The following is an 11,687-nucleotide window of genomic DNA, read 5'->3' on the forward strand; positions in this document are numbered from 1 at the left end:
GAATCTGTAGGGAAACGAAGGAAAATATATTCAAATTTGCTCAAAATTGAGCAATTGTAGACTCTTACTAGTATTAATGAGACATAATGAAAAATAAAATCAGCCGGTACGCCTAGGGTTCTGCTGCTCATACTTTTGGCGAGGGACAAACTTCTCTCCGAAATGACTTCAGTATTTAGTTGTACGTCGCACCAACCTAGTACAGGTCATAATAGCGACTTTCCAACTGAACTGGTGGAAGAAGAGCGCCCGTCCATGCAACATTTCAGGCACGGGAGGGCAATTTGAACCACAAATGTAACTTTTGTCGTTTTTTTCTAATGCTGAACAGACATTTTCTAAACAATCCTTCTGATGTCGAAATTAAGAGACCGTAATTTCTAAAACACAAAAATGCATGATCCAAGTTGTCCAATATATTCTAAATGCATTTTACTCTATCAAAGTATTATTTCAGTAAAAAAATGATCTTCCAACCAGAATTTGTAAAACACAAAAATGCATGATCCAAGTTGTTCAATATATTCTTAATGCATTTTACTATATCAAAAGACTATTTCAATACAAAAAAGATCTTCCGACCAGAAATTGCGCAAGTTATTAGACTTAATAGATATATTCAACACACACATATATATATATATATATATACGATTTCCTAAATAGGAAAACAAAAAAGAGCAATGTCATTATTATGTCGGTGTTTTATGATATTACAAAAATTCAAAACACATGTGTCGGCGAGGGTAACCTCGTGTATAGAATTTGTTTCGTTATAAAGAAAACCTTAAAATATTTCTATTAATATAAACGATTTAATTCAATAACGTGATTAAATCGATCACTTATTTGCTGATGTCAACATTTAATTGGAAAGGAAGTGCTAAAGTCTTGCTAAAGTCTAAAATAAAATAAGAAGTATGTGTAACACATAAAAAGAAGGTCAATCCTTCTGATTTTGAAATTAAAAGACTGATATGAGTACTGTAATATAATTTCTAAAACACAAAAAGTGTACTGAGTATATTATTTGTTATAAAGAGTTTTGACAGGTTATATGGCCCTATATAAATGGTTGTTTGGAAATATAACCAGAGCGCTAAGCCATTTAACCTCTCAGAATTAAAAATACAGCATAGAGAGTAAAAGCGAGTTTTCTTCACAAATTGACAGATTTTTGACAGATTATATGGACCTATATAAACGGCTATTTGTAAATATAACCCGAGCCGCTAGGCTGCTGCCGATTTATGAAGAATTCTTACGTTTTTCTCTTAAAAATGATGCTTGCTGAATTATAAATTCGTTATAAATATTTCTGGCAGATTATATGGCCGTATAAAAACGGTTGTTTGCGACACAACCCTCGCCTAGCGGCTCGGGTAATATTTCCAAACAACTGTTTATATAGGGCCATATAACCTGTCCAAAATCTGTCAATTTGTGAAAAAAACTCGCTTTTACTCTCTATGCTGTATTTTTAATTCGTTAGAAATATTTCTGACAGGTTAAATGGCTTAGCGCTCTGGTTATATTTCCAAACAACCGTTTATATACGGCCATATAACCTGTCAAAACTCTTTATAACAAATAATATAAACGCCACGATTATCCAATGAAAAATGACGTTACAAATGTGCATTATTATAAAAAATAATAAATATAACATGTTCACATCATTCATACATATATGTGTCTTACCTATAAATAGCTATCAATAAATAGTCCAAATATTTTACATAATAAATTATATATTCAAACATGACAGCTGAGTCGAATAAAATGAAAATTTAATTCGCACAAATTAATAATCATACATTAATTTATTGTTTTATTACGCTAAATATTACGTTGTTATTTCTTACAGTGGTTAAGGACAATTGAAACGCGAAATCAGTCTTAAAACATCGTAAGAGTTTTACTGTTAATTACTGTTTAAAGGCACATTTTGCCTCAGAAATCCATATTTTTTTTTAATTCTAACATGTATTTAATACGGATAAAGAGCATGTTAGATGCTTTACAACTGATTAAAAGTAGCGCTGAACATGTAGTTATCTGACATAAAGGTTGCAAAATGTAAACAAAATAGTATTTTGACTTCCATACAAAATGCAAATTCAGTATAATTATACAAATTGCCAACAGATCTAAAGATGCAAAAGATAGTAAATGTATGTAGCAAATGAGTATATTTTTAGAGACAATATACCAAAATTAAACAGTTTTTGAGATAGGCATAATGGACCTTTAAAGACACACTCATTCTATTGCTAGAAGTACATGTAAACGTTAACAGTTATCCTAAATAAGATTTGTTTTTCAATTGTGTATTATTTGTGTAACCAAGTGCTATTTTTAAGGTTTTTACTATTTTCCAAGAAAGGTAACTCTGTCGACCTTGTTTGATTTTAATCTTTACTTTGGGTGATTATGTCCCCTTGACCACATTTGCTATTTGCTCAACCATAACGTTTCCCTCCTAAAGTTAGGGTCACTTGAGGTCATTCTTTGTGTAATCAGAAGTTGATGGTCATAGTGACATGAATATATGTTTTTCTGACTTAGAAATTATTATTAATAAGGATTTGGATTGAGGAATTGGTATTTGTATGTTTTATTTATTTGTTCTTAAAAGTTCTAATGTCAACTAAATGAAGACTTATAGTAATTAATACAGTTGTGGATTTGATAAAAGTTATTTTGATAAATTTGTATTGTTCTTGAGTGTTAGAATTCAAGATGGCAGCATATGTTCTTATCTTATAGTTATTCATAGAAATCACTGTTTCTATTTGTATTGCACTGATGTTTGTAAATTACAGTTTACAGCATAATTAACAGCACGGTGAGACAGGTGTGAGACAGGTGTGATATAGAAGGAGTTTGGTCCACAATCGGTATGTTATATTATGTTTATATGTAATTGGTTATATATTTTGTAAATATATGAATGTTTTAAAGGAAATGATAAATTGCATAATATTTTATAAATAACTGGTTAAGTGGTCACTAGATGCAAGTTCAATAGGATGTTTACATATTCAGTTATCTATTTTGTGTATGAATGATCACATTTAGTAAAGGTACATTCTTAGTATATTTATATGGACTGATCTGTTAATAAAATGGATTTATTATATTTAAAGATAATATGTATATGTTTGTATCATATATTTCATGAATATATGGAATGCTTAATGTGTATATTTTCAGGGCTCGTTGCTATATGCTATATGCTATGTGATGCTAATTGTTAGTACTATATGTGTGCTATGAAATGTTGATCTGATGGACTATATATATTGGTGTCTACTACAAATTAAACAAGAACCAGCAACCCTCAAGTTTTGTTTTGAATTTACCCATAGGGAAAACACAACTGGGTCACAAATGGCGCCCAACGGGTTGAAAGTTGAATGTTAATTAAAGTACATTGTATCAAGTACATAGTACTTTAAGTATATTATTCTTTATGTACATTGTCCATTACGCGTTTAATCCATTGTCCGCAATGTTAAATTGTCTTAAGGAAGTTAAAAGTTAAAGTATGTTATTCTTTAAAGTGCACTGTTCTTTCATTAAGCATTCTATAATCTACGCAGAGTCTTAATTTGCCATTCTTCTTTCGTACCAGTACTATGTTCGAAGCCCAAGGAGATTTAGATGGTCTTATTATACCACATGCTAACAGTTGTTCCAAGTGTTGTCGAACTTCTTCTATCATATTTGGAGGAATGCGTCTATGACGTTGTTTAAATGGAATTTCGTCTAAAAGGTCGATTCTGTGTTTGACTTTATTACACTGTCCAATATCTGTATCACTTATTGAAAAAATGTCCTTATGTTTCATTAAGAGGTCTCTAAGTTGTTGTTTTTGTTGTGTATCTAACAGGTTATGCTCATCTACATTCAAGTTTTGAACTATCCTCTCTCTCTGTGAATCTAATTCATCTTTTTCTAATCTGGTGAACACTTCTTCTGTCACTGACACTGGCTGAATCTCACAAAGTATTTGTTTCGGTGATATTGTTGTACTTTGAGATGAAAGATTAGACATTGTCACTGTAATATTAGTATTTTTTCCATATTCATACTTGATGACTCCTGGTGTTATATCAATGAAGTTGGGTATTGTTGCATCTTCTGATGGTTGAATAAGTGCAGCAGTGACTGTATGATTAAGTTCTTTATCCAAGTATGCCTGAATGTTAACAGTTTCATTTGGTTTAAGAATAACTTTGCTAGGCATTGCATTTCTCACTATAGCAATCTTGTTTTTATTCTGGTGTAATGTCCTATCTCTAACAACCATTGATCTGAAGCAAAGGTACCATGGAACATGTAAGTCTGTCTTCTGTAAAAATTGTTCTCCAAAGTTTTGTTTACACTCTTCCAATAATTCTTTCAAAATATTTGTTCCTAGTATAACGGGTGTTTTAGATGAATAATTTGTGTCTGGTACCACTAGAAGTAAAACTGGTTGAGTTTTAGTGTTTGGAAGACCTTTCATTACTGTCAAATCTATTTCAATAAATCCTAAATATGGTAACTTTTGACCGTCTGCACATTCAATGTTAAGGATGTCTTTAATTGGTTGAAGTTCTGTGGTATCTTGTAGGAAATTCTTATAAAATGTATATGAAATCACGCTCACACAACTTCCAGTATCTAATAAAGCTGTTGTTTGATAATTGTTAATCACTATGTCAGCCTCATTAGTGTCTCCAACTAAATTGGGATCTTTCCGATCAGTGCCTTTGTTTGATCCCTCAACAAGTGCACTTATTCTTTTAAATCCTTGTTTGGTGTTGGTTTCTTAGTACAATCTCTTGCCATGTGTCCTTTCTCATTACAAATATAACAAGTTCCCATGAATGTGTTGGATGCTAGTGGTCTTCTTGGTACATATGTTCCACGTCCTCTTCCTTGATACCCTCTATTTCTATTCCATCCACTATAATATCCTCCTCGTTGTTGAAACCTGTAACCTCCCCTATATTGTTGTTGACCTCCATAATATGACTTTTGTTGTTGTTGTTGTTGTTGTTGTTGATCTGTCTTTTCAGCATCTTTTTCTTTTTGAAATTTGTCCATTTTAACTGCAAGGTCTTTAACTATATCTTTCAATTCTTCCAGTTCACTTTTCTTCTTTGGCTGATCATAACTTTGTTGAGTGGCATGACATGTCTTTACTTTGCCTGAAGAGTTGATGTCTGCTTCGAGTTTTCTAAGTTCCATCTTGAAGCGATCATAGTCTAGGATTGTTTCACTTTTATATTGAGCAATATGTCTTAATTCTGTATTAAGTCCAGTGAACTATTTGGATGATGAGGAAGGTATTGAAGAGGATATTGAAATAATTGATGAAGATAAAGAAAAAGAAGAAAGAATGGATGCATCCAAAAGAGAAAGTGACGTCACGAGCGAAGAATCTGAAGATGATGACAATGGATATTATCTTATCCCAGAGACAAGAGTGTATGGGGACGCCCATAAATCCAAAGTCAACATATCAGAAGAGAAAGTTGAAGAAACGAACATTACTTTAGTTGATAAAGATAAAAGAAACGGTGATACAGACCTTCAAGAAGTATCTGTAGAAATAGAGAGACCAGATAATAGAGAGACAGAGCAGAAGAAAGAGACCAAGGCTTCTTCTCAGATCATAGATGTGAGGACAGAAAGCTTAGAACAACATATAGAAAGAGATGAAGAGAATATACTTGAAGAACACAGAAATTTAGGGCACATAGACAAAACAACTGAAACATTGAAAGATAGACATGAAGATACATTGACATACAGAACAGACACAATAGAAGAAGAATATAGACATACTGATATAGAAAGAAGACAAGTAGAAAATGAGAATGAAAGTGTTGAACATAAAGAAGAAACCGATAACAGAAACTTAAGAGATAGAAGTAAAAGGCAATTAGAGGAACGATTGATAGAGCCACAGATAGATATCAATAATACTGTAGAAGTAACAGATACTGAGACAGACACAACACTAGGAGAAACTGACACACAGACACAAACAAAACAACTTAAGAGAAACACTAACAGGAAAAGACTTTTACCACCAGATCCACCAAGAAGATCTGATAGAGCAAGAAAACCACCAAAACGCTATGAAGATTTTCAAATGTATGGAATAGTTAATACAAGCACTACACCATATGATTCTCGATTCAAAGCTTTGGAGACATTAATTGGATCAGGAGTACTTCAAACCATGGACATAGACACAGCAAGAAAAATAGTAACATCTTTAATGTCGTGATAAGTTTTAAAATTTTAAACTGCTTTTAAGGTTTGATGATAATAATAAAAATAAAAAACCTAAATCATATCAAACATAATATAAAACCTTTGATATTATTATTTTAAAAATATAGTATTAATGTTCTTATGAGATATATCATAATGACATTTTAAATGGGGACATTTTATTTTAAGCAGGGGGGAGAAAGTTGAATGTTAATTAAAGTACATTGTATCAAGTACATAGTACTTTAAGTATATTATTCTTTATGTACTTTGTCCATTACGCGTTTAATCCATTGTCCGCAATGTTAAATTGTCTTAAGGAAGTTAAAAGTTAAAGTATGTTATTCTTTAAAGTGCACTGTTCTTTAAGAAGATTGTTCTTTAAGTACATTGTCTTTAAAGTACAAACATTTTTTTGATTAAAGGGAGTTGATCATATAAAGAATCATATTGTGTTTGGTATATTCACAATACATGTTTAATATAGTTAGTATAAATCTATGACTATCATAGATTTTAGTTAGTTAGTTGAAGTAGAGATATTTTGACGAGACAATGACGGGACGTCATTTAAGACGGGGCGGAAATGTGTAACCAAGTGCTATTTTTAAGGTTTTTACTATTTTCCAAGAAAGGTAACTCTGTCGACCTTGTTTGATTTTAATCTTTACTTTGGGTGATTATGTCCCCTTGACCACATTTGCTATTTGCTCAACCATAACGTTTCCCTCCTAAAGTTAGGGTCACTTGAGGTCATTCTTTGTGTAATCAGAAGTTGATGGTCATAGTGACATGAATATATGTTTTTCTGACTTAGAAATTATTAATAATAAGGATTTGGATTGAGGAATTGGTATTTGTATGTTTTATTTATTTGTTCTTAAAAGTTCTAATGTCAACTAAATGAAGACTTATAGTAATTAATACAGTTGTGGATTTGATAAAAGTTATTTTGATAAATTTGTATTGTTCTTGAGTGTTAGAATTCAAGATGGCAGCATATGTTCTTATCTTATAGTTATTCATAGAAATCACTGTTTCTATTTGTATTGCACTGATGTTTGTAAATTACAGTTTACAGCATAATTAACAGCACGGTGAGACAGGTGTGAGACAGGTGTGATATAGAAGGAGTTTGGTCCACAATCGGTATGTTATATTATGTTTATATGTAATTGGTTATATATTTTGTAAATATATGAATGTTTTAAAGGAAATGATAAATTGCATAATATTTTATAAATAACTGGTTAAGTGGTCACTAGATGCAAGTTCAATAGGATGTTTACATATTCAGTTATCTATTTTGTGTATGAATGATCACATTTAGTAAAGGTACATTCTTAGAATATTTATATGGACTGATCTGTTAATATAATGGATTTATTATATTTTAAAGATAATATGTATATGTTTGTATCATATATTTCATGAATATATGGAATGCTTAATGTGTATATTTTCAGGGCTCGTTGCTATATGCTATATGCTATGTGATGCTAATTGTTAGTACTATATGTGTGCTATGAAATGTTGATCTGATGGACTATATATATTGGTGTCTACTACAAATTAAACAAGAACCAGCAACCCTCAAGTTTTGTTTTGAATTTACCCATAGGGAAAACACAACTGGGTCACATTTTAGGCAGGAAACAATTTATAAATGTTTATTCATTTTCGATTAAAATCTAATGTTTAGAGCATTAGTTCTACCGTGATTTTAATAAGTTTAATATAGAAAATTTTCCCTGGTGAAATTTATTTAGACACCGGTATATGTTAGAAAAATGTTAACTCTTCTATGTCAAGGGTATTTAGCCCATAGGAACTCGAGAACGGGACCGCAGATTGCGGCGCATATTTTCGATCGTGTAACGGCTTTTAAAAACGTTTCTGCTACATCTAAATATCTTTAAGTATTATCCGAGCATATGGCCTCAAACAATATATTATCACTTTGAACCCAATCTGTTACTTTTAAAAAAACTGGTCAAATTTTACGGTATTATAAAATAAAGTTTCCTTTTAAAAGGAAAGGCTTGCACAGTTGTGCCTTCATAAAGTGTTTATTTAGTTGTTTTTTTTTTTGTTTTTTTTTTTGTAAAAACGAATATTTTTTGTCAAAACAATTTGAAATCTATTCTCTATTGTATAAAACTTGTAAAGAAAATAATCAATCACAAGAAAAGCATTGATGCAAAGCATCAAAGGGCGTCCAAGCAAGAAATGCAGCAAGTGAAGATGAACTAGTACACGTATGATGACAAGATATTCTTATAAACTACCAGAAATGTATACCACTTATGAATGAGCGGACAAAAGACATTGTTCATTATGAACTTTGATTGCATGCTAGAGATTAGAATATTACTTGTTATTTCTTTATAATCGTGGTTATTAATAGCAACGGATATACATGTATGCAATTTATTTATAATCCATATGTGTAACGCAATGATCAACACGTACCACACATTTGTCCCCTTATTAATTTATGTACATGTTAATCGTTATTAGCGAAGACCCCCTTAAGGTATCTGTTCACTCACTTTAAGCTAGTAAAAATATGACCACTGGTTTAATTACCATGTTGATCAATGTTGAGCATAATTGCTTTTTTAAACAAATTGTAAATACCTATTAAATTTTTTAATTTAAAAATAATACAAAATTTAGGAATATTGTTTTCTTTTATTCCTTTTTTTGGTGTTTATGTGCTATTTTAATACTGAGTTTTTACTACTCTTTTTATATTAAAATTGTAAAATAAAATTTTTACGGAAATTTAAATTTCATAAATTTACCCACGAAATTTTTAAATCAAACTTAACCGGAAAAAATCAGAAAAATTTTGGTTTAAACTTTCAAATATAAATTTTTATTCCCTTTAAAACCAAGGGACATGTACATTGTATTTTTCTTTATCATTTTTTAAAATTTTCGACCCTTTTAAAAAATTCATTTAAAACTAATTTGTAACTTTGAAAATTCCTCGGAAACTTTTCTAAACACCGGGAAAAAAATTGAAAAAATTTAAAAAAAATGTTTTAAAATTGAAATGTCCCTTTTAAAACCATAAAAAAATTTTAACCTTTTTTTCAATTAATTTTTCAATCACGGATTTTTTAAATTTCATATAAAAACCCCTGTAAAAATTTATTTTTTTTTATCTCCATATAGATAAAAGAAAAAATGCATTTTGTTTTTTCTAAAATTTTAACGAAAATCAAACATCTTTCTCCAAAAGGGAGGAACCGGAAAAAATATAAAAATGTGTACTATTGCCCGGGCCCCTAAATAAATCCCTGGTCAAAAAAGACCGGGAGGACCGGCATTTTCCCAAGGGGTGATAAAAAATATACTAAAATAGGGGTTTTTGGGAAATTTAGGTCAACAACTATCATTAGGAAAAAAAACCCCAAAAATAACATACCAAACATTTAAAACCACTGTGGGACTAAAAAAATTAAATTAAAAAAAACCCCCAAGAGGGGCGATTTTTGACGGAAAAGGTTTTTTCTTTTTAAATGTTTCCCTTTCAAAATTTATTTTAACTATCGCGACATTTTATTTTTTTTTAAAAAAACAACACCCCCATTTCCGAACGGAAAATTTTGGCTTTTTTTATGAAACCCACTAAAAGGCTCGAGAAGTGCTGTCGGCCCCTTTCCACAGTAAATCTGATTTCATTCCATAAGAGCGCCGCGCTTCGGAAGGGACGCCAATAAAAATACTAAACTCGCCAATCAAAAATACTAACTATCATCAATACCAGAAAAGGAAACAATGTGAACATTTCATTTCAGAGAAACATTCTTTTTGGCAGTGCCTAATTTCTTTTATATAGCATCCTTTATGAAAGAATGCACTAAAATACTTCTTTAGTTAAACGTGGTACCAAATTTAATAAGCAGATCGAACTAATTTTACACAACCAAAGATACGGTAAGGTAATGATATGCTTTGGCTATTTTAAGATTCCCCACTGCGTTCATTAGATCTAATTAAGTAATAACCCGATCAAATAGCACTAATATTCTCGTGTGTTTTGGTAAGCAAGAACCACCCTTTTGGAGACTTAACCTCCTCTTATTATAAGGATTATAGTTAATTATATAACAAAACTAATACACGAAAACACAATTATAAAAGAAACAAATACTGGCGTCGAAAAAAAATTTTAAAACGAAAAAATTTTCGTTTATAATTTTTTTAAAGGGTTTAAACCCCGAAAAAATTTAAAGAAAAATGGGAAAATTTTATTTATTTTAAAAAAACCGGGGATTACGGGAAGTAAAAAAATAGTTTAGTTTCCCGTAAAAATTTACTTCTTTCTGTTTCCCGCAGAAAGACGTTTCGCCCGAATTGTCACGTTTGGGAAATCGGAATACATGGGCCTTTTAATCTTTAAAACCGAAGAGGGGAGGGAAAGGGGCCAAAAATTTTGCGTTTGGGGCCCCGTTGCAGAGGGGTTTCTCGTTAAAATCTTTGCACTAACAAATGAAATTAAAGGAAAAAACCCAACCCGGGAAACCCAATTTTTCCAAAAAAAATGGGTTTTGCACCCGGGGGGCTGCAACCCAAAAAAAGAAAAGGAGACTTTCCGGGCCATTTCCCCGCAACGTTCGGCATGATTTTTCCCCCTTTCCCCTTACACTTGATTATTTTTTTTCAAATTTTTTGTTCCCTTTATCTTTGGGTAAACTTTTCAGGCACCCGTAAGGTTATTGTTTACAGGGTTTTTGACATGCACTATATAGTCGGCTTTTATAAGGGGCCCGTTGTGTGTTTTGATCTGTTAAAAATGGAAAAAAAAACAGCCCATTTTGTGATAGGGTTTCCTAAAATTTGTTGCGTAACTAAATTTTAAAACATGACCTTTAGATAAAATATTAAAGGGGCCCCAAATCGGGTTTTCCCTTTTTGGAATGAAAATTTTTCCCCTTTGTTTTGGGAGTGACTTAAAGAGAAAATAAAAAAAAAATCAAGCACATAAGGGGAAACTTACGCCGAACTTTGCGGCAAATGGGGGATGTCACCCCTTTCTTTTTTAAATTTATCCCGGTAAAATTTGCTGTTTTTTTAAATTAGCAGATTAACAAAATTTGGGGTAAGAAAATTAAAAAGACCATCCCCCTCGTATATATTAAAAAGTTTATTCAAAGGTCGGACAAAAAAAATTTATTTAAAGCGGGGTAGGGATTCAAAATTTTTTTGGGGGGGGGGGCCCCCCCCCAATAGGGCGGTCCTTTTCGAGTTCCTAGTTTTAGCCTGTTTTTAAAAAAACAATTAAAAAATTAAAATGCCTTTAATTAAAAACCATGCTTAAAATTTTTGCTTTTTTGGGTATCCCTTTTCCCAAAATTTTTAACCCAAATTTGGCTTTGATTGTGGGGGGAAATTGCCGG

General features: G+C 31.3%; 1 protein-coding gene across 1 annotated transcript; it reads left to right on the forward strand.

Moving 5' to 3' along the window:
• Positions 1-5,311: 5,311 nt before the first annotated feature.
• Positions 5,312-7,914, forward strand: LOC132713574 (uncharacterized). Its single transcript, XM_060696211.1, has 2 exons — positions 5,312-7,425; positions 7,743-7,914. Exon 1 carries the CDS (start codon positions 5,393-5,395, stop codon positions 6,287-6,289), a length of 897 nt encoding a protein of 298 aa, XP_060552194.1. The 5' UTR covers positions 5,312-5,392; the 3' UTR covers positions 6,290-7,425; positions 7,743-7,914.
• Positions 7,915-11,687: the final 3,773 nt, after the last annotated feature.

Source organism: Ruditapes philippinarum, unplaced genomic scaffold, assembly GCF_026571515.1.
Source record: "Ruditapes philippinarum isolate M1 unplaced genomic scaffold, ASM2657151v2 ctg3568_1_1_1_1, whole genome shotgun sequence".
In the NCBI taxonomy this organism is placed as follows: Eukaryota; Metazoa; Mollusca; class Bivalvia; order Venerida; family Veneridae; genus Ruditapes; species Ruditapes philippinarum.

Bases quoted from the DNA above. Each gene is read 5' to 3' on its own strand.
- LOC132713574 (XM_060696211.1), top strand. From the start codon at position 5,393: ATGGATGCATCCAAAAGAGAAAGTGACGTCACGAGCGAAGAATCTGAA.